The sequence below is a fragment of the Aspergillus viridinutans genome (genome assembly GCF_018404265.1).
Source record: "Aspergillus viridinutans IFM 47045 DNA, scaffold_1, whole genome shotgun sequence".
NCBI lineage: Eukaryota > Fungi > Ascomycota > Eurotiomycetes > Eurotiales > Aspergillaceae > Aspergillus > Aspergillus viridinutans.
In genome coordinates, this window is record NW_025091217.1 from 5,155,298 (window position 1) to 5,177,557 (window position 22,260).

A 22,260-nucleotide genomic window follows, 5' to 3' on the forward strand; every position below is an offset into this window, starting at 1 on the left:
TGAGACCATCTCAACCCTGGTCGATTAGTTCCCATTCCATCCCAACGAGCCATTTCTCCAGATGCTCGGTGCTTGTATCGCACAGAAGACTGCTCACAAGCTCTTCGTTCTCTTGCGTTTCGTCCCTCGGCACATTCCCCTCTAGATGCAACTGTTCCAAGCCAACCTCCCAGACCAGACTCCGAAACACTCCGATCAAATGACCAGTGCGAAGCTCAGGAATTTGAGTTCTTGCACGAGAGGACTGCGAGCTAGCTAGCCTAGGCGGACCAAGAAGGAGAACTCTCCTCGACTGCGAGTTTGCGCGTTCGGACTCGCCAGGAGGAGTGACTTGTACGCCATGTATATAAGCCAGTGGACCGGAGCTTCCCAGCGCAGACTGACGAACGTCAAGGATGCGAAGAACAAGGTAATACCGGCCTAGATCAGGTGGCCCCTGGGTCTGGTAATCCCTAGAAGAAGAATTCAGACGCTTCTGCATCTGTTCGCTTTTAGTTCCCGTTTCCAGGATCCAGCTGCGGACGTCCGAGGCCATGCCGCCTGGTAAGTAGTTTGCAGTACCGGATCGGGGACGGCCTCGCCGACGAAGAGCACGAGAGGATGGGGAGAATGGAGTTGGAATCATTGATTCGTCGTCCATCCGTGATGGAGACGGAGAGCGAGGCAGGACAAAGACTGGCTTCTGTTTTTGGGGTCCAGGGGTCGGTAATTGTGACGCAGATGGTGCCGTCAATTGCGACTGGCTGCTCAATGCTGGTTGAAACATCTTGAAGCGAGGATGGCCGCGGAATGGTCCTGTACTTGCCGGAGTCGCAGGCCTAGGCGTTTGCTGTGCAGCAGCTACGGTCCTCCGCGAAGCTGCTGTCAGACTACTCTGCTTTGGAGTACGGAATGGGATCGGCGACGAAGGCGGATCTGCCATGGACGCTGAAGTCTCCGGCGAAGATGTCAGGATCATGTATGCGTTGTGCTTTGCGGGTTGAGTCGTAGATGGTTCTTCATCCAGAGATATACGGCGTCTTTTCCTGCGATCCATTGTAGTCGGCCCGAAAAGCGCATCAAATGCGACATCAATATCGCCAGCATCCTCCGGCGGAGTTGTGTGGTTCGTCTCACTGTCAGATATATCATCGGTGGTTCTCCTCAGCCCCGAGTTGAGGAGATGTGTCGCATCATCTTGCGAGTCCTCGATTAATTCTCGTCCTCTTTGCTGCGGCGCGACCCGCGCCGTGGGGAGAGGCGTTGATCGCGGCGACTCCTGCGCATCACTAGTGTTGATCTCATCCTTTGCTTTTGCTTTTTTCGGATCACTCGGCTTCTGAGATAACAAAAAGCGAGGAGTGGATGCAAATTGAGATCCAGCACTAGGTCGAGCAGATGAACCCGGACGCGGAGGAAAACGGAACGGAGATGGTGTCTGAGGAACCGTTAGCTGAAGCAAGCCTTAACGAGGCATACCAATTCATCTTACTCCTACGGGCATCTAAAAGAATGCACGAACTAATGGTAGCTTCAATATTTTCGGAAATTGCGATGTATTATTGAATGATATTGTGATGCATCATACTGGTACCATCTCATTTGGCGATGCGCGACGGCCGATAGCCAGCGATAAGGCTTCAGGCATGTAGTTATTACACCTGAGGCACCAACACAAATGTCCTCTTCCGTGCCACACTGATTCTGCTAAACCAAACTTCTAACATCTCTCAAGAGATTTAGACAAGATATTACTGCTCAACCGCGGACTCTCCATCGACTTGTTTGTGCTGAAGACAACTACGTCTATGGCTAGACACGGAAAGACAGAGTCAGTAGATATAAGTGAAGTATATCACAAACTGTCCACCTTCTCACGAGACGATAGTAATGACATGGAACTCAGCATCAGAGGAACTCGAGCGAAAATTAGCACGGCCCGAACAGGCAGGTAGCTGCCCTGCTGCCTGATCGCCTGAATGTGTTCCCAATCCTTCTTTTCAATCCTCCTTGGCTCCTCCTTCATCACAGTGTCTCTCAACATTCGACAGCCGAGATACGCACTTGCCAATCAGACATCTGGTACTTGGGATCATTCGTCAAAAATTAGCACAGTATTTTAGCCAGAAGTTGCATGGTTTCGTGCCGTGGCACCGTTACGCTGCGGGGAGAGGGTCATTTTGACCGAACCCACAGGACATTCAGCGTCCTTTTGTTCCACTAAATTCAGACTTTGCTTTTCTGGAAAGGCAATATAACCGCAAGAGCGTATGATCTTAGAGTCGTGTTGACCGTTGGCTTATCTCGCAAAGATAGAATCGTGAATGTCATACTTTGCGTAAGTTTCTCTTCTGGATTCTCACGGCTTGGATGCCTACTAACTCCTCAATTGATAGAGTCCGCATTAGTGTGACGCACGATATGACGACGCTCTTGTTACGGCTGGCCTGATAGCATTGAATACTCGCTGAATATCAGGCTTTTTCAGCTCTTACTCTACTAGTACACCTTCCAGCATTTTAGACTCACCTATAAGCTTTGCAACCAGCGCAGACAAAGCATACAGCACCCGCTTGTTATCAGGTTCTGTGCAGTGTCTCATTGGAGTATTTGCAGCGGGGCAGCAAGCAGACCTTGTGGGAATGAGCTGCGAGTACGGCACGACCCAGACCTGGGAAACGTCAGGTCCCTCCTTTGGGACGCTTAGGAGGGTTAGCAAGACCCGAAAGTCGAACCTGGCCTCTTGGATATAGTCCGCAGATATTGGATGAGGGAAGATGCGATCTAAGAGACGCATTTTTATCGTCCAGGTTCGGTAGACCTATGCCATCGCTGGTGGTACTGAGGTACAGAGCGGGCCTTGAGAAGAGGGGACTCGACATGTCGTCAAATCGAGGAACAACTGAAAACAATGGAGTTCAGTGCGTCAAGCGCGCAATGTCGCTGCATTATTCACCGAGCAAAGCCATTCCTTGCAGCATGAATGTAAGGGGGTTAACCCGTTCCTGTTACGTGCAGATGGTTCCGCTCTGCAGAACGTGCCGATAACGTACCTTTGCGAGTCTACAACGTCGGTGTATCATTCTCTTAGAGTCTTAGTAGTCTCCTAGCGTCCAAAACTATTCGAAGGTCAAATCCCGGTGCCAAGGGGCCGGTTATGGAGGGTGTCATAGGTAATTGCAGTCGACTGAACAGCCATGGTGGAGGTGTTACTCTATTGGGTAAGCCCTCCTTAGCCCCATTTGTGCTTGGATATCAGGAAGATACTTTCCATCCACATTAATAGCCAGTAATCACTGGCCACGACGGTTACTTGCTTACCATAGCCTACCTAAGATCTTCGACGGATGGGGTCGATGACTTGTCAGCGTGGGCAACACCTTGATAATCACCTTCGCGTGGGTTTGGTTCGAATCCTTCAGCCACGCACTGGGGAGACATGTTCTGCGAACGTAGATGGACGACTGCAAACTGCAGGTCAGGGCGGCTATATTTGCTCAACTATTGTCACCAAGCCTATCAGTTCACGGGTGTTCCGTTAACCATGCAGATGTGGGATGAACATCGATGCACAAAAACTGAACAGGGGAATTGTGTGGTCAATTATGCATGAAGGCAACCCTTTCCTGACCCAGTTCCAAGGCAGAGGATTCGGTTTCCGCAGGCTGGGATACGCAGCACACCACCACGTCTGCACCTAAGCGTGTCGACGACGCCTAGCGGCAGGCTAAAGTACGGCCTAACTTTGACGGTTTCCAAATTGCACCTCGTGCAGACCGACAGAACTGCGGAACGGCAGAACGGCAGCCCCTCGGCCCCCCTCCACTCTCCCGTTGCAGGCATACATTGCAGGAGCATGCTGGTTGGTAGGATTTCATAATGGGCAAAAGGGAAGGAATTGCAGGCTGTTTTGCTGTGCAGTGCCATGATCCACTGTCCAAAAAATAGCAGACTTCCATATCCAACCGTTCTCTAGCTGAGCTACCCCTACGCGTCAAAGATACCCAAAACGGACCATTTTTGTCATGCAGATAATGATGTTTGGCTATAGATGGACCACATAATTTTGATATGGCAGGATACCGAAGGCCTGATTTCTTCATTCGGGTGTCTCAGTCGGAGTAGACTGACCAGAGCTGACTTATATCAAGGTCGCCATGAGTTTCGCACCATTCACTTCCAGCGTGATATCCACCATAGTCAACCTACATATCGGTATTCCCCGGTATAGTAACCATAGACCATCCCGGGTTTGATAGTCCCGGGGCTCTTTACCTCTGCACTATCCAGCAATGCATTTACACTTGCTATGTTCTCTTAACCAGCAATCCAATTCTACAGACGAGCACAAAGCCATTCGCGCCCGAATGCAAGATAAACACCCAGTCACAGGAGTTCACCAGGAGCTGCTGGTCACCTGGCGGCTCCTTTATGCCAACGCCCGTGAGGGACTTGTGCTACCTGTCGTTGGCATGCTGGCTCGCTTCCTGCCTACTCCTGGTCTACTTGAGGGCACCCCCTGGCTACAGCTCACGTTCGTTCTCCTAAAGACCGTCTTCCTCTTCATCTGCCATCTCTATGTCTTCGAGATTGTCAACCAGGTCACCTCCGTCGAGGAGGACAGGATAAACAAACCTCAACGTCCCATTCCCTCTGGTCTGCTCACAGTCGCCGGTGGTCGCAAGCGTTGGTCAATCAGCTGGATCGTCTGTCCCCTCCTGGCATATTACCTCGCGGGCTCCCAGGCCTGCTGCCTCTTTATCTGGTACCAGCTCTGGACGTTCTTCTGTTATGTCTGGCCAAGCATCAACCACTTTATGTTCCGCAATGCCTTCGCCTCCGTGGGGGTCTACAACATGTTCCGACTGATCGACCAGATTATCCACAGCGAAGTTCCATCCTTTCCTCTGCCGCCGACCAACTTTTACCTCGTCCTCTCAGCCTGGGTCATGCTCACCGTCCATATGCAGGAATTCCATGATAGCGAGGGGGACAGGAAGATGAACCGCCGGACATTGCCAGTCATTGCTGGGCCCAGATGGGATGGAGCTCTACGCTGGGCAACTGCTTTTTTGGTTATGGGGACGGGAATAACGCCTTTGGTTATCACCAGCAAGCTCTATTGGGACGGTGAAAACAAGGAGTTTCTCAACCAGCCTTGGATATACAACGGCACCGTCATCACGGCAGTACTGCATGTAATCTTTGCGTTTCTCTCGGGCCTTCGATGCGCGTTCAGCTGGGGGAAAGCAGCTTACGACCGCAAGACCTACAAGCGTTTCTACATGCTTGCGGCATACACCATGGTATGCTATCTATCCTTTGCCTATTCGACCGTGTGATGTGTTAGCGACCTGCCCACGATGTTGCTTTTTGTTTATTTGCATGTTATGTTATGTTGGACTAGGCAACATGCATTGGAGTTGGATTGAATTATGAAGTTGAATAAGTACACAGACGAACCTATTAGATTAGAGAATTGAAATGATAGGGCTGCGAAGTCTTCACCACGCAAAAGTATCCTGGTCATATCAGCGGCTGCATCCGCATAGTATCTCGTCTCGTCCTCGATGGAAAACATACCGTTGACTCAGCTTACCTTCCTTGTTGTTGATCGAGTGATAGACTTTGCTACTAGCGTAATCTCCGGGCAGGAATAATCCTTTAGGATCTCGTGCATCCTTTTCCTTTTGCACTGTAGGACGCTTGTACCAAGTACAGTTAGGACACTTAGAACATGCTTGCATAGCTGCTTTAAAAAGTTTATTTGGATATATTGTGGATGTATGTCGACGTGGAGTGGGACTGAGCTATTTATAGAGATTGTTCTCGTGAATATGTTGTTGTAGTCCAGGAATGATGTCGTGATGATACTTATATAATAGTTTTATCGACAATAATTACTTTCCATTAATTGGCTATAATATGGCAGTGATTAGTCCATGCGTTGTGTGAGAGGAAGTGATGATGCACTCTGGCGTGGCCGACACAACAGCTGATGTACAGTATATATCCTGACTAGGGCACGAATTGACCGACACTTCGTGTCACGCCAGCGAATACATGGCTCTACTGAAGCTGATCTTAATCTCAGGTTACAAGTATATAGGATAGAAGATTGGATATGAGATATATGCAGTAAATCTAGCTTAATCATATCATCATGCCAGTTTGGCGTCGCGAGAGTGGTGTCTATCCCATCAGCAACTATATACATATACAGATCAATTCTGCCAGAGTGAAAGAAAAGAAAAAGGCTTACGCAAAGTACTCATCAAACCTCTCCTCCGTCACCTTCTGACAATCGAACCCGTAAATCTCCCGCTGCACATCCGCATCCGCCCACTTATCCGGCACCGGCCCCTTGCCCTGCCTCAGCGCCGCAAACTGCCTGTCGCGCTCTTCCTTGGCAGCGCCCTCACCCAGATGCAGCGCCCGCCCCGACGCAGCCGCCAGATCGACCAGCGCATACGCGCGGTCCTTACGCACCTTCTCATAAACCTTCAGCGCCTTGGTGATGCTCTCCGGCGAGGCGTCCGGCAGCCGGCGCAGGGCGATGGCGATCGTCGCGCCGTCCTCGATGGCCTGCGCGGCGCCCTGCGCCAGATGCGGCAGGGTGGGGTGGCAGGCGTCGCCGATGAGGGCGGTCTGCTCGTGGACCCATGTGGGGAGGGGCTCGTGGACGCGCAGCTTCCACTCGCAGACCTCGCCTTCGGGGACGTAGTTGAGCATGCGCTGGACGAGGGGGCAGAAGTCGGCGAAGACGCGCAGCATGGCGGACTTGGAGCCCTTGGTGGTGTAGGTTGCATTCGTGGCGGCGGCGAAGTTGGTGTCGGGCTGGGTGGTGGAGAGGTTGTAGATGGTGTTGTTGGAGACGGCGTAGGCGATGATGTGGCGCCGCTCGCCGATCCAGCGCGTTACGCGGTTACCGTTGATGAGCGCCAGCAGCTCCGGGTCGTCCTTGCACTGGTCCTTGTGGATCATGATGCGGTATGCGGCCTGCTGCGTGTCCTTGACGTCGGCGGTGATGCCGAGTTTCTCGAGCATCGCGACGCGCGTCTTGGACTTGATGCCGTCGGCGGCGAGGAGGACGTCTGCCTCGACCTGGTAGGGGGCGCTGCCGTCGCGGGGGACGGCTGTAAAGGTTGCACGCGGCCCGAACGAGGTGACGTTCTCGGCGGCTGTGGAGAAGTGGAACTTGATTTGGTCGGGGTAGCGTAGATAGCCGTTGTACAGGCCGTTGGCCAGCGAGTGCCGGTGGCCGACCATGTGAGGGTATCCGTATGTTTCGCGAATGTAGCCGAGTTGAACGTGCGCGAGCTTAGAATCAGTAGCGCCAACTATCCCGGTTAGTAAGCACTAAGAAGCGCATGCAGTATGCAAATAAACCATACCCCGCACGCTTGTGTCCTTGATCTCTACAGCCTCAGCCTCGATCTCCTTCCACACGCCCAAGCGGTCCAGCACGCGGGCCATGTTGGGAGCCAGTTGGATGCCTGCTCCAACGAAACCCAGGTCGGCAGCGTATTCGAAGACGTCGATGTGCTTGAATCCTTCTTTGGCCAGCGCCAGCGCACAGGTCAACCCGCCCATACCTGTCGTCGTTAGCGCTAATTTATTCGGAATTCGTTCTCAGATGCAAGGGTAAATACCTGCGCCGATGATGGCGATCTTGAGATCCTGAGGTGTCTGCGCCATGGTTGATGTGCAGATTAGCTAAAGAGACACTCAGATGGTAGATCGAATAGACATCTCGAGCGAGTGAGATATCTTAAATAATGACCTTGTGTTCAGGTCCATCCATGGCTTGACTCTGGCGTGGATGATGATGGGCCGGTTGAAGTCTTTTCCGCGGGAACTCCCACAGTCCCACGTCCCACAGGTAAGATTATGGTTATTATGGATCGCTATGCCAGAATGCTCAGTGGCAATTGGTGATTTCCTGCTGGATCTCGGTGTTTGACTGACTCTTATTCGTCCTTTGATTTCGTGCGTCGGTAGCCAGTGCAGAAAGCAGAAAGCAGGAAGTCTTGTCCTCTTCCCCACGCCAGCAAATGTTCCCCACGGGGCGAATTTTCTCTTATTTCATCATTCCACAGATTCACAGCAGTATCTTTCTCGGAGATAGAGTCCTAACTAGAAATCCAGCCCGATCTCGGATATAATTTGATTCCTTGCTTGGGAATTCCAGCAATCTATCCTTTAGGATGTATACACACGGCATTATTATATGTTGATTGTCATAAATCAAGTATATAGCCTCAAATTTCAAGTAATCACACCAATTACAGAGTTATATCAAAGTGTACCCTATCTAGGCCCCATACCTCCCCAGTATCTAGGACCCTCCCCATTTGGTTGATTCGCATCGCGGCACTGCGGATGCTCGTAATCCTCCACTGTGCCCATTGGCCATATAGGCACAACACAGATCTCATGGTCGCCGCATCCAGTGCATTCTTTCCAGGTCGTCCATGACAGATACTCCATTAGATCGTTAATGTGCTTCACTGCTAGCCCGTAGTCCGTCTGGCCCCAAGCCTCCAGCAGTGTCGAGCAGATTGTCCGAGCAACGGACCGGACAGCCTGTGCAGCTACTCCTTTCGTCGGGCTGCGCGCTGACAGGAACTGCGTGCTACATCGATCTGCTTCGAGTGTAATGTTCCAGTCGCTGTAGTCGATAAATGGGCTAAGGATAATCTCCAGCTCCCCATGCAGCTGCTCCGTAGTCGACAGGTCCCCAGAAGCCAGGTACCGCAGCTCGTGTGCGTAGCGCTCAACTACCATATCCGTGACGGCCTGCCAGTCGAATGAAGGCTCACTCGCGTCGTGAGTCATGATCAACCGGTGTAAATCCATGCGGATGGGATCCAGGTCAGCAGACGACAGGTGTTGCAGTCGTGGTAGACTACGACCTCCCTCCGCCGAGGCGAAAAGGTCCAAGCCGTAGGTGTACGCCGTGACAAAGTGATCGTAGTTCAACGCTACCCTGTGTCCCCCGATCCCATGGTACCGGGCCGCAATGGCCTTCAACCACCGGTTCGCTCCACCCGGTCCTCCAGGCCCCTTTCCCTTCTCTTTGCCCCGGCCAGGTTCGCGTCCAGGCCCAGCCCCCGGGCCGTTACCGTCGCGTTTCGTCCGCACCACATGCAGCAGGTCCAAATCCCGAGCAAAATCACATAAGATAATCTCAAACCCAGCCTCCATACGAATCACCCCGTCAATCCGATCCTCCCATTCCTCCCTCGCCATCCGGCAGATCGTCTCCGCGCGCCTCTTTTCGTCTCGCATCCCGCCCCCCTGTCCGTCATCCAGCGCATCCCGCAGCAAAATGCGATCCTGAGAGTCGAGCGTTCCGTTCGAGGTCTTGGCGGCGGACATTCCATCGATATAGACAAGTCGCAAGTCCTTGGCAGCCGCGTATGTATGCAGCCAGCCTCCCGCATCGGGGTCATTGTCAGTCTCGCCAATCAGTCCCAGCAGCTTTTGGAACGCAGAGCCGCGTGGGCCATCAGGACCATGACCGTCAGGGGGAGGCCCACGACCGTGTCCGAGCGGTCTCGCAAAGACCATCGCGTGCTCGGGCTCAAAGGCGAGCCATTCTGTCCCATTCACTCGATCGCGCTGGTGCGTGCCGTGGTACAGCTGGGTGCCTGCAGGCACGGAGGCGAGGAAAAAGGACATCCCATTGTGATGGAGAGACGAGCCCCATTGTCTCATCGAGGAATGGATCGCGTTGAATATGTGGTTGGCATTGTCAGGGAATTGCGCATTGGGCGAGGCCGTTGCCAGACTGGCCAGGAGCGCGAGAACGCCCGTGTACCTCATCGTCTCGAAACAAAAATCCCAAAAACATGACCGTGATCATATCATCCAGGTCTCTTCATGACTTTTAAGGGAAAACGAGCTAGTCGGAAGTGGAATTTCCAGCTTGCGCCATCTTTCCAGCGCTACGAGCGGAAATAGGGCGACGACGCGTCAGCAGCGGGCGACGGCGACGTTGTTTTCCGGCCTCCTTTCGTCATCTTTTTTGCTTCAGTCGCAGGATATGAAGCGTATGGGCAGCCGATGCGATAGCAGCAGCAGTAGCAGCAGCAGTAGCAGCAGCAGTAGCAGCAGCAGTAGCAGCAGCAGTAGCAGCAGCAGTAGCAGCAGCAGTAGCAGCAGCAGTAGCAGCCCCTGCAGCAGCCCCTGCAGCAGCAACAATTGCTTCTGCCAACACTGTTGAACTTGTTGAACTCATCTCGCCTGCCTTTTGCGGTATTAGAAAGCCTCCTATATCGGCCATGAATTTATACCAGAGGAGGAATCAGGTGATCTACCACCTTACTAAGCAACCATACCTTGTCGATTAGCAGTAGAGAAACAAGGACGACCCTAGTTGCTTATATCGAGAGATTGCGCGGAATAAACCAGTATTATCGCTGTGGCCTGCCGAGGGATCTGATATCGGAGTTGCTTATACGGGGGTGTTGCCCACTATCTGCTTAGTCATGCTCTACTATATCTCACCCATCACCAACCCAAAACAACAACACTCTCCACAACCAATCCCAAGCCCAAAAACATGAGCCATCGCAGTCGAACTCTCCTCCTAACCCTCGACGCCTTCGGCACAGTCTTCCACCCGCGCCGCCCGGTCCCAGACCAATACGCCGAGGCCGCGCACGCCTTCGGCCTCCCCCGCTCAACCATCACCCCCGACCGCCTCAAAGCAGCCTTCAAATCAACCTTCAAGAAACAGTCGCAGGCCCGCCCAAACTACGGCCGCGAGGATGTCCTGCGCGGCCGGTATGGCGGGCCACGGCAGTGGTGGGAGGAGGTCATCCGGGGGAGTTTCGCGCAGGCACTGACGTCAAGGGGACAGGGTGGTAGCAGCGCAGTCGACGGGGGCGTGGACGTCACCGTGCCCGATGCGCTGGTGGCGCATCTTCTGGATCGCTTCGCGGGTCGCGAGGGGTATACGCTTTTCGACGACGTGGCGCCATTTCTTGCGGTGGTAAGGGCGGTGAAGAGCGGGCGTCGGCGGCTTGGGCCGTTTGAGCGCGTGCTTGTGGGTGTGATTTCGAATTCGGATGATCGGGTTCCTGCGGTGCTGAGGTCGTTGGGGGTGGCGGTGGGTGACGTGCGGGCTGATCAGGGGGTTGAGAGTATGCGGTTGCCTGGATTTGAGGAGAGGGATGCCAACCGCAAGAATGCGTCTACAATAGATCAAGTGGATGATGTCGATCTGGTGATTACCAGCTACGAGGCGGGCGAGGAGAAGCCGAGTCGGGTCGTTTTCGACGTGGCGAGGAGGCAGGCTCGACGCTTGCTTGGGGACGAGGGCGAGTCGGGTGACGACTGGGTTTGTGTCCATGTTGGGGATGACTTTGACAAGGACTATCAGGCTGCCTTGACTGCTGGGTGGGATGGGTACTATCTTCCTCGGGGGCCCGCTCATGGCACGCAAGGTAACAAGACTATCCACTCGCTTATGGATCTGATTCCAGAGCTCGAAGCATACAGATGAATACGATGTCTAGATCGTGGCTACCCAAACGCAATGAGAATTATACTCAATGCCATTATTCCAGGTAAGTGCAGAATGCCTCAACATATTCGCCTCTAACATGACAAAGCTCCTTATGCTCATGACCACATGTACCACATTAATCATACTGAAGATATGCACGCCACATCCGAGAGACAAAGGGTAAATAAATGTAAGCAGCTGTTTTCTTATTCAGAAACTATGTGTTTCAGGTTTTACCCTGAGTGTCCTTCAAAGTGACGATGCGATTCAAGACCACCTTGTCCGCCGTCGAGTCCGTGTCCACACAGAAGTATGCGGTCCGCATACCCTGGAATCGAATGGAGTAGGGGCTCACTTCGCCTCCCGTCTCACCACTCTCCTTGGGCCAGGGAGCCGACTTGGAGACATCGTGGAATCCAATGTCGATATAGGCGCCCTCATAGATCTCCTCGGAATCGGGGTTGATATCGGCCAGGAATCCGTCAGGATGGGCGTTGGGATCGTTGGACTTGAAGAGGGAGTTGAACGCGCGAACTTCGGCCTTGACGGGGCTCTTGTGGGTGGCCGACTCGCCAACCCAGTGGATGTACGTCTTGGTCTTCTTGGCAGAGGCGTCAGAGCCTTCTTCGGGCTTTTCGTAATGTGCGTATACGCAGGTAACCGCGCCGGTCTGAGGGTCCTTGTCAAAGGTGGTGGCGGTGATAGGGAAAGGCACCTTCAAAAGACCAACGGTCTTTCCGGGGGCAAGGCGGAAGTAGTCGGGCGAGTCCTCCTCGCGGAAGTCACTGCGCTCAATGTAGACGGTCTTGCTGAAAGGCACGAGATGGGAGCCGAAAGCCGGATCCTTGGAGAATGGAACCTCGACCATCTCCTCATAGCCGTCGGGCAGGTTCGAGATGACAACCTTGAGGGGCTCGAGAACAACCATCAGACGTGGCACGGTAGTCTCCAGGTACTGACGGACGATCTGGTCAAGCTTGACCGTCTGGACAATGGCAGTGGCCTTGGTGACACCGAGGTTGTTGACGAAGGAGAGGATGGCGCCAGGAGGAATACCGCGTCTGCGGATGGCGATCAGCGTGTAGAGGCGAGGATCGTCCCATCCCCGCACATAACCCTTCTTGACCAGCTCAATAATCTTACGCTTCGACAGCACGGTGCCTGTAAGGTTCAAGCGACCGTACTCGCGCTGCATTGGCCGATAAACATCCAGCTTGTCATTGAGCCACTCATAAGACTGCCGCGACATCTCGAATTCAACCGTGCAAAGGGAGTGTGTAATCTCCTCGATGCTGTCACAGAGAGGGTGCGCAAAGTCGTAGGTAGGATACATCTTCCACTGGCCACCAGTGCGAAAGTGGCCCTTCTCATCGACGTCCAAAACACGCCACGCAAAGATATCCCACATCTGGGGGTTAGGATCGTCCAAATCCATCTTCATACGCAGCGCAGCCTCTCCAGCCTTGTACTTGCCCTCGTTCATAGCCTCAAACTCCCGCAGCGACTCCTCAATGGGACGCGACCGGTGAGGGCACGCGTATCTCGCCTTGCCCCGCTCACCATCCGCCTCGCCACGCTGGGCCTTGATCTCAGCCTTGGTGCAGTGGCACACATAGGCGCCATCTCGTCGGATAAGCTCCTTCGCCAGCTCATACAGTCGGTCGAAATTGTCACTAGCATTAGTAATGCGGACAGGCTTGTACCCCAACCAGCTCACAATATCCTCAATACCACGATAGTACATCTCTTCCTCCCCTTCGGGATTCGTGTCATCGAAGCGCAGGATGCATTCGCCGCCATGGTACTTCGCGAACCCGAAATTGACCGCAATCGCCTTGCTGTGACCGATGTGCAGGAAGCCGTTGGGCTCGGGGGGGAAACGGGTCCGGATCTTGGGGTGTTTCTCGGAGATGGGCCGTTCCTGGTATACATCGGCAAGGAAACCGACCTTGAACATGGCCTCGGGGTCGAGAGAGCGCAGATCAACCGCAGCCTCTTTGGCGTTGGCGGCCTTGGGCTTGCCGCCTCCCTTCTTGCCATTGTTGTTGCTGTTGTTCTTGCCGTCGGGGTTCTTGGGTGCCTTCTGCTTGGGAGCTTTCTGCTTGGGTGCTTTGGCGGGCTTCCCTTCAGCGGGCTTTTCGCCTGCGGGGGCGGGGTTCTGCTCTGCTGGAGGAGCCGTCTCCTTTGGCCGCTCGGGAAGGGTAGTCTCTCCTGTTGACGCCATCGTTGGCAAAATCTGATTTTCCAATGTGCGAAGATCAGACTGACTGAGATAAGGAACGCCGCTGCTGAGGGGCAAAGCGTGCCTTTTTTGTTGCCGGCGCCGATCATAAGTGGGTGGTCCGGACCGAGAAATTATCCGCTGTGAGTGAGTCAACCATGGTTCTGCCTGAGCCGTCAGGCACCGAACCTAGCATGCTGGGTTGGAGATAACGGGAAGCGATGTCATTCGATCAACAAACAATCAAGATGAACTCAATTGCTGGGAATACTAGATTATCGCTAAACTCGTATCAAAGGCTATGTATGATATGCTCGTTCAAGACTCCAACCCATGACCTCGACCCAATGAAACGCCAAGACAAACTCAGACCAATACGCAGTAGCTACCTTGTCTCGGTACAATCTTTCATCACTCCCATCGTCCTGTTCCTCCCAGAGAACCAAGCCGGTTGGTGGCATGCTTGTTCAACAGAGCCGTAATGTTGGAGCCACCAGAGCGGTTCTTGGCCCGAATCTCACGCTCACGCTCCCTCTCTCTTGCGGCAGTATAGTAATTGACCGCGCCTTTCTTGGCAACAGACGCCCCAACAGCGGGTTTGGTGACTCGCTTTGACGAGTCCGACTTGGATGACGTAGAACTCGAAGACGAACTGGTTGTAGTCTTGCGCAGCATGGGAGGAGGACGGAAGCTCAAGTCGTTACCTCCACCGGCGAAGAATGCTAGACGGTTGCTGGAAGAAGCGGACGTGGCAGAGTTGGATGATGCCTGCCGGAGCAGTGCAAGACGGTCAACAACTGGACCTCTTGTGCGGCGTGGGTGGCTGGGAACAGCAAAAGTTTCCTTTGGCTGCTCTTGTGCTGAGCCGCTGTCATCTCCATCGTCGTGCTGTGCCTCATCCACATCATCGATTGACGCATCTTCGTGGAAAGAGTCATACTCGGGCGTCTCGGTCAAGAAAGAGACGGTTTCCCGGATCTCGGCGAGAGTGGCGGGCTTCTTGGATATAGCGCTCGCTGGCTTGCGACGTAAATGAGGCGGAGGACGGTTGTTGATGTCTTCTGCTGAAGGTTCGAGAGGTCTCTTCCTCTTGTTGCTCTCGTCCGCGGCCGACTGTTGCTGTGGTGCGTCTGATGCTACACCTTGAGACGAGTCCTCCTGGGACCGGGGATCTTGCTCGTCATCCAAGAAATCGAGACCGTTGTCGTCATCCAAATCGCGATCCTCGATCGCCTTGAAGAACGCCGCTTTCTTAGGGTTCTCGGCGATCTCGCCGATCTTTTCATCGGCAAGGAGAGCTTTTCGCATTCGTGCAAACTCCCTTTGCTTTTGCCGCCGACGCGCAAGCAGCTCATCGTCCGAATCATCCAGGTCGAATTCATCGTCTGCGTGTCTCCGGCGGCGGAGTGCACCAGTTGTGATATCTCTCATCAGTTTGGCGACCTGTTTTTCATCCGCATTTCTCTGGTGGAGCCTGTAAATAGGTCAGATTGTGAACCTCTGCAGACACGTCAATACGGGAACGTACGCGTTCAGAGCAGCCAGCTGCTTCTCGTCCACCGTCTCACCACCATTGTCATTGATCATCTGTCGATCGTAGGCATTTTCCTCGTCGTCACTGTCATCACTAGCGCCTCCAAGACCGGCATATTCGTCATCGGATTCTTCGGCGGCATCTTCCACAATCTCCTTGGCCTTGCTGGTCTTCGGGTCAAATGGAACATGGGTCTTCTTCTTCGCTGCCTTTTTCATGACATCAAAAGCGCTGGCATCGATCTCGAATCCTCCGTCTTCTTGCTCTTCAATCATAGATAGGTTTGCTGCTCGCCCACGCCGAAGATGCTTCGCTCTCCTGTCAGCAACAGGCGTGTTGCTCCGGGATTCGTTGTGTCCCACAAGCACGGTTTCGATAGTCGAATGGGGAGTTTCCAGAAATCTCTTGGACGGATCAAAGGGCGAGAGTACAAAGCCGGCATCCTGCGTAGGGTCAGGGATTTGAGAAAACTGCGACATGGCTCTTGGTGCTGGTGACTCAGAGACTCGGGTTTCGGAGTGACAGTAACCTGCCAGTATGTCTGTCGATTCGGCGCGCTGCTCCTGGCTATCCTTGATGATGATTTGAGAATCCGAATCCCGGCGGTTGTGGGTGATTTGTGCAGGGTCAGGCAAAGAGTTCGGAATAGCCGGCGAGCCTGCCTGGGTAACTGGTTGACTGGCCCCAAGTGTACCAGCAAAGGCTTGTGTGAGGCTCATTGTCAGTCCGTCAGAGGTCATACCAGGGAACTGAGGCCGTTCCACGGAGTTTACTGTTGAATGAGTCGGCTTGGCCGGTGTTTTGGGTGCCTGTTCTTCATCTTCGTCCTCGTCATCGCTGATTACTCGCGTTGGTCGCTTGCGTCGCGCAGCCGGCACTTCCGACTCATCTGCTGACATGACTTCGGTCTGTTCGTCCTCGGACTCCTCATCCTCACCAGCTTCGGAGTCAATTAATCCTTGCTCGTGCTCGTCGTCGTCTTCATCGTCTTCCTCATCTCCCTCACCATCGCCGTAGCCTTCTTGATCAGAGCCGGAGAGCTCAAAGTCCTCGTCTTCGTCGTCATCCCCATCCTCCGTTTCCTTGTTTTTAGACCCTCTCTCCTTCTTGGCAATCTCTTCGGCTTCTTGACGTGCCTTTTCGACAAGATTTTCAAGCTCGTCTTCCATAGCAGCACGCTCTTCAGCGGTCTCAATGATTACTCCCTTGGCCCGTAGCTCTTGTATCCTCTCCCGTCTTTCTTTGGCGGCTTGCTGCCTCGCCTGGAGCAAAAGCATGGCCGAGAGTTCTGCCGTGTTCATAGTCTTACTCCGCCGAGTAGGTGAAGTAAGATGAGCCAATGCTTTCAGTTTGAGCATAGACGCTGATTCCTGCATCTTCTTTGCCGGAAGATTTTCGAACGCCGCGATACGCCTGCATTTGGCTGGGTCAGTAACCACTTCCAGATCGTCATCTGAATCCTCCTGTTGATTTTGAGCGACGGACTGTCGGGACAGTCGCACGCGGATGGGAGGCTGCGTCAGAGCTTTTCGTGCGGGCTTCGCCGGCTCGAGGGGTTTCTTGTTTCTGTTCTCCTTCACTTCCACATGTCCAACAGTAACTTGCTGAGGTTGGCCTTGCGATCTAGACAACATCTCATCGACCGTTGGGAAGTCTTCCACCTCGAGCTCAGCACCACCTTCCTTGTTACTTTCATCCACAGCCTGACCGGACTTGAGCTTATCTGATGGACCAAGAACAGGTGAAGTCTGTGGCGTCTCTTTAGCTTTCTGGGCCTCATTATCCGATGATTGCTGAGACCCAGCCGTCGTGGACGAATTCTCCCCAGTCTGTCCTGCGACATTCGACTCCTCCTGCTGCATGAAGTTGAATCGCGCAAAGAAACTCTCCTTGGTTATCTTCTTCTTTGTTTGCGCCTGATGAGCCAGCTGCATATTCCTGCTGATCCTCTGCGTTTCGCGATTCATCTCTTCCAAAGCTTTTTTGCTAGCCTTACGAGCAGCGGGCCGCTTCTGTGTTAGCTTCCGTCCAGCTTCTTCGTCATCACTATCCTCCACTGAAGCAATTTCCGAGCTGAACTGATCTCTCTGCGCCAGCCGGGCGGCCTTCTTCTCCGCTTCGAGACGTTCCTTTTCTTCGCGCTCCTTCCGCTTCTGCATGATGAGCGCGCGAACGCGAGGGTCGGCCTTCAAATCCTCTTCGACGTCATCGTCCGCCTCGTCGTTTGAAAGCGCGTCATTACGTTGCGGCGCGGGAGAAGACATGAACAGAGGTGAGAAGGACCGAGCGCGAGATGGCGAGCGGGGCGTGTTGTCCTCGCCTGGCTCCGGTGTCTTCCTTGCATTGCGCCTCCTCCTAGGGCCAGCCGTAGGAAGATCATCCTCGTCCTCCGAAACAGAAGCAGGTTCATGACGCGCTTGCTCGCCTTCCTTGGATTGCTCTCTTTCGGCTCGTAGGAATCTCGAAACACGGTCGAATGCCGTTTGTCCCTTCACTGGCGGACTGGTGCTTATCTGATTCTGAGCTTGCATACGAGCCGCTAGCCGGCCCTTGGGCATCACAATGTCGTCGTCATCGTCCTCTTCGCTTTCCGCATCATTCATGGTTTCATTTGACTTGCGTATCGTTCGCGGATTGTTGCTGCCATTGTCTGGCTCTGAGTCGCTATCAAATGCGGCTAGGATGGCTTTGATCTTTCTTCCTGGTGTGAGGACAGGTGTGCCACTCTCAGACGCGGAGCGCGCCGTCCGCGGTGTGGACGGGGATGACATGTTGTGTTCGGTGTAACTAGATTACAGTGTTCATAGCAGAGATATCAATTGGTCATTGATGAATTTTCGCGAAGCCCGTGTAAGTGCTCCAAATTGAAGTAGGAGGGTGTATGGTGTCAAGCGACAATGCGAACCCAGGGCGGAGATAGTCCCATTTCTGCTTGTATCAACGACGCGCATCGCGTCCAAGCGCGTGGAGCACGGTGGTGTTATCAGCACGTGACATACGATAAGACTCTCTTACTGCCCTAACTGGCAATCCTTGAAGTCGGGACTGCCAGACAAGTACCTTAACCAACGGGAGTTTTAGGTTGTAAAATAGGCCAGATGCACCGGTTGAACGAAATATGGTCACTCCATACTCAACAGAAAGCCAAAAGGCTGAAAGCCCAGCCCAATCGCCAACTAGCTCTGTCAGACTCTGGTTCCGTGGATGGAACAGATCCCGCACTCGGCCGGTGTCTGGCAAGGTCAGACCTACAGAAATCATGAGATATTTGGAGGTTACTATGTGATTTAGCCGTATACTGATGACACCATTATTACCATCCTTGATTTCAACCTGATGCCAAGATGGGGTTTTTGGCGGCACCTCCGCGCTGCATCCCCAGCGATCTAGTATGCTTTTCATGGCTTTAATTTAGGACTGGACAATTGAATCAATGAAACTACCGAATTTCGTCTCCAAGGCATGATCACCCAATAGATCTGGCAAAATCAAAGCCCAAATTAACAGCCTACAGAAGCTGAGATCTAAGGCTGTCTCAGTGTCTCACCCCCCACCCAACCATTAACCAGGTGGCGCATAGCTTAATCGAGACAATCACACCGTGGGCCGACGACCTTATAATCGCGGGCTTCCGACCATGGATACAGACAGCAGACTAATCTAGACTGCAAAGGCCAATCTGCTCACATTTAAGCTTCACCACAATGTTAAGCTTAATGATCGCCGTATGGTTCGTGAGTTGATGCATGCGGATATTGATGAATGCGGATACTTCGGCAGTCTGGTACCAAATGTCTTTTGACTAGATGATCTCATGGTCAGACTTTGCCATCTAAACCTTCAGATTGTATCATGGATGTATGTTGGATCATCTGATCTTTTCTTTGTCTGCGTTGCTCTACCATTTTTTATGTATTTATACTTTGAGATTCGACCTGATCACCGAGCAGACGGATCTCTAGACGCCCACACCAGATATTGGTGAACATAGCATTCAATCAAGAACTTTTCGCCTTCTCTGGGCCTGGCTTCACTCGAGTAATTTCTTTTAAGACCTAGTCATGGATTCCAGCGGCGATAAACCCAGCTCTGTAAAGGACGCTTTCGCCAAGTTGCAGACTGCACCTCCCGTCCAGAACCGGGTTGACCTCTTTCGCAGGCTGATAAAGGATCTGGTCGAGGATCCAGTCGCGAACCCAAATATCCCAAATGCCCTCTTTGAGAAGAACTGGGCAAAAGATAGCGAAGTGGTAGATGAAGATTTCATTCGGCAGATCATCCAGAGCTTTAAAGCGACTCGTGGAGATCTATGGACGCACCTGCTCGGAACATGTACTCCCAACCAGAGTAAAATGCTCGAGGCGTTCACTGCAAACTCCAAGGTGCACGAAATTGCTCACCTTTTTGACTTCGGCTGCTCCAGAGCAACCCGTGAGGGTTTCCAGAATATGGAGAGAGCAAATCAGGTTCAACTTTCTCTCCCCCGAAACGTCGAAGGTGGCCGAGAAGCGTGGGAACAGAGGTTCAAGAACAAGCTGGAGAAGCTGTTCCACCTACGCGCTGAGACGACACCAGAGACAGTTAATATAGGCCTCTTTGAGGATCCCAAGCGCTCAACCCCAGTTCTGGTATTCCGCACCCCCTTCCTCCATATGTCCAGACCTCATGTTGCTAATAACCCGACAGACTTATGAGGGCGCTGAGTTCTCTAACTGGGGACGAACCGTCGAAAACCAGCCCGTCTACACATGCGTCCCGAAGACAAATTACGGAATACAGCAAATCGTTCTATATGCTGCAAATAACAACCTGGGAGTTCGCGTGTCTGGCTATCGTACGTGTTGTCTCTTGGGTACAGCTTTACATGATGACTGAAATTAATACTCTTCTAGGCCATTCTTGGTCACCAGTTTTTGCTCGTGACAAGGGATGTATGCTCATATCGACTCTGAGTCTACACCAGGCAGCACAACTTCCCAACGTGGAATCCCTTGATCCTCTTTGTCCCATTCTTTTTGGGGACAAGCCTACATTGCTCAATTCAATCACGGAACTAGGCCCTTTGAAAGAAGATCCGACCAAGTCACTCGTCCGGGTGGGCTGCGCGACAACCAACGAGCAGTTTCGATACTGGTGTGTAAAGACAAAGCGGGTAACGTTACCCCTTAATGTGATTATGGTAGAGATTACCTTTGGTGGTAGCAATGGTCCGATCTGGTATGTGACATGATCCCGTTTTCTGAAGACCGAAAGCAAGCCACACGCTGATATCCACCTAGCCACGGAGCTGGTATCAGACATAAGACACTGAGTGACCTCGTCTATGCCATCGAGTATGTGGATGTGCATGGTAAGCTGCAGATCATCACCCGAGCCGATGACGACTTTCTCTCTGCAGCCAGCGGTTGCTTTGGGTTGCTCGGGGTCGTCACCCATATCACCCTCGTAGTCGACAAGATGACATACGCGGCCATGACACCTCAGAAGCAGGCAGTAATCGATGCCATACCGCCTCCAGACAGCCTTCGGTCGCGCGTCCCTCCACCGCTCAACCAGCCTCGTACGCCCGAGCAGATCCGGCGTGCCCAAGAAGAATTCGAGAAGAAGGCTGCCGAAGAGTACTACGCAGAGTGGTTCTGGTTCCCCTATTCTGACGAAGTTTGGATCAATACATGGTCCACTACTCCTGATCCTCTAGGTGTGCAGGACTATCCGGATAATGAAGAAATCGCAGTGCAATGGCTTCAGGCTGTTGCTATAGAGGCTCTACAATACCTCGCCAAAGACACAAATACTGCGGAAATACTGCCACTGTTAAGGACTACTGCAGTTTGTAAGTGCAACTGCACTCGTATACTCGAGAGATCCACCTAATCCTATGAAAATACAGCGAGACTAGGCATGGCTTCCCTGCCTGCCGGCAAAGAAATCAAAGCTTGGCTCCCCGATGCGCTTCACTTCAGAAGAGCGATTCAAAACACACGTGTCCGGGATATGGAACTTGAGATACCCGTAAGATGATCGACTCTTTTCTCTGTTATTCTTTTTCTATAGTACTATATCCGTCGACTAGTCCCAGGTCAGGCATTCGCTAAATATACATGTTGCAGCTCCCTCATCAATCTGATAACCTCGATAAACCCGACTTCACCATCGTCCAACACGCCTGGTGGGAAGCAATCATCAAGGCGTACGAACACACAGACAAGTGCCCAATGCGCTTGCCTCTCGAGTTGCGAATTATGGGGGACAGTAATGTGCTGATGGCGCCTCAGCGCGGCAATCGTCTCGGCACAGCCTCAATTGAGGTCTTGACGCTAGAATCGGTCACCGAGTATTGGGATGCATTTGCGCAGGAGGTCCTCGACAGATGGATGGAGCTGAGAGAATGGAAGGGGCAAAAGCTCAACATCCGGCCCCATTGGGCTAAAGAATGGTGGGTTACCCGTCCCTCTCACTGTCGCACTCGCACCACAGCAAGTGTCTCGCTCCAGGATATTTATCTAACGGCATCTCTTATACAGGCAACAGTTCAAAGTGGATGGCAAGCCCTTCCGCGAGTATCTCAAGGAAGAGTGCTATGGCGATGTAATCCCCAAATTTAATAAAGTGCTTGCACAGATTGGTCAGACGCAAGGTTGGCAAAGGCAGGATCTGAAGAGAGTGTTCTCAAATGGTCTGTTTGATTATATTTTCTTTGATGATATTAATGCTTAAGGTATGCTATAAGATGCTATTTATTCTCCACTGTGAAATTTATCTATGTTGTGTTATATACTCCTGAGAAATTGTATAGCTTGAGATTGAGTACAAGTTCCTGCCTACTATATAAAGACACAAATTTTCATTCATGATCATTACACAACATGCATAGATCAGCTGCTCATGTATAATAGGTTCTAGTCAGGTAGAACTAATAGTCCGTCTGATCCTATAAACATGAATCATGGTTTGCTAGGCCTGGAGCTGTCAGAAGCTGTAGATCTGAGGTCACAATTATTATGTATAGCA

At 52.6% G+C, this 22,260-nt stretch overlaps 8 protein-coding genes across 8 annotated transcripts; 3 read left to right on the forward strand and 5 right to left on the reverse strand.

Annotated features, from left to right (window-relative positions):
- Positions 1-10: 10 nt before the first annotated feature.
- Positions 11-1,483, reverse strand: Aspvir_001493 (uncharacterized protein; the record flags this gene model as incomplete). The annotated part of the gene is made up of 2 exons (XM_043266615.1): positions 11-1,417; positions 1,478-1,483. The coding sequence occupies 2 exons, from the start codon at positions 1,481-1,483 to the stop codon at positions 11-13; spliced, it is 1,413 nt and encodes a 470-aa protein (XP_043122550.1).
- Positions 1,484-4,271: 2,788 nt separating this feature from the next.
- On the forward strand, positions 4,272-5,321 carry Aspvir_001494 (UbiA family prenyltransferase; the record flags this gene model as incomplete). Its single annotated transcript, XM_043266616.1, has 1 exon — positions 4,272-5,321. The coding sequence occupies one exon, from the start codon at positions 4,272-4,274 to the stop codon at positions 5,319-5,321; it is 1,050 nt and encodes a 349-aa protein (XP_043122551.1).
- A 916-nt stretch (positions 5,322-6,237) lies between these two features.
- On the reverse strand, positions 6,238-7,677 carry Aspvir_001495 (putative monooxygenase; the record flags this gene model as incomplete). Its single annotated transcript, XM_043266617.1, has 3 exons — positions 6,238-7,319; positions 7,374-7,574; positions 7,632-7,677. The coding sequence occupies 3 exons, from the start codon at positions 7,675-7,677 to the stop codon at positions 6,238-6,240; spliced, it is 1,329 nt and encodes a 442-aa protein (XP_043122552.1).
- A 612-nt stretch (positions 7,678-8,289) lies between these two features.
- On the reverse strand, positions 8,290-9,807 carry Aspvir_001496 (uncharacterized protein; the record flags this gene model as incomplete). The annotated part of the gene is made up of 1 exon (XM_043266618.1): positions 8,290-9,807. The coding sequence occupies one exon, from the start codon at positions 9,805-9,807 to the stop codon at positions 8,290-8,292; it is 1,518 nt and encodes a 505-aa protein (XP_043122553.1).
- Positions 9,808-10,546: 739 nt separating this feature from the next.
- Aspvir_001497 (uncharacterized protein) lies at positions 10,547-11,491 on the forward strand (the record flags this gene model as incomplete). Its single annotated transcript, XM_043266619.1, has 1 exon — positions 10,547-11,491. The coding sequence occupies one exon, from the start codon at positions 10,547-10,549 to the stop codon at positions 11,489-11,491; it is 945 nt and encodes a 314-aa protein (XP_043122554.1).
- A 229-nt stretch (positions 11,492-11,720) lies between these two features.
- On the reverse strand, positions 11,721-13,718 carry Aspvir_001498 (glutamine--tRNA ligase; the record flags this gene model as incomplete). Its single annotated transcript, XM_043266620.1, has 1 exon — positions 11,721-13,718. One exon carries the CDS (start codon positions 13,716-13,718, stop codon positions 11,721-11,723), a length of 1,998 nt encoding a protein of 665 aa, XP_043122555.1.
- Positions 13,719-14,126: 408 nt separating this feature from the next.
- Aspvir_001499 (uncharacterized protein) lies at positions 14,127-18,020 on the reverse strand (the record flags this gene model as incomplete). The annotated part of the gene is made up of 2 exons (XM_043266621.1): positions 14,127-15,189; positions 15,244-18,020. The coding sequence occupies 2 exons, from the start codon at positions 18,018-18,020 to the stop codon at positions 14,127-14,129; spliced, it is 3,840 nt and encodes a 1,279-aa protein (XP_043122556.1).
- Positions 18,021-19,310: 1,290 nt separating this feature from the next.
- On the forward strand, positions 19,311-21,966 carry Aspvir_001500 (uncharacterized protein; the record flags this gene model as incomplete). The annotated part of the gene is made up of 7 exons (XM_043266622.1): positions 19,311-19,877; positions 19,936-20,083; positions 20,142-20,466; positions 20,529-21,082; positions 21,140-21,261; positions 21,360-21,685; positions 21,774-21,966. The coding sequence occupies 7 exons, from the start codon at positions 19,311-19,313 to the stop codon at positions 21,964-21,966; spliced, it is 2,235 nt and encodes a 744-aa protein (XP_043122557.1).
- Between the last annotated feature and the right edge of the window lie 294 nt (positions 21,967-22,260).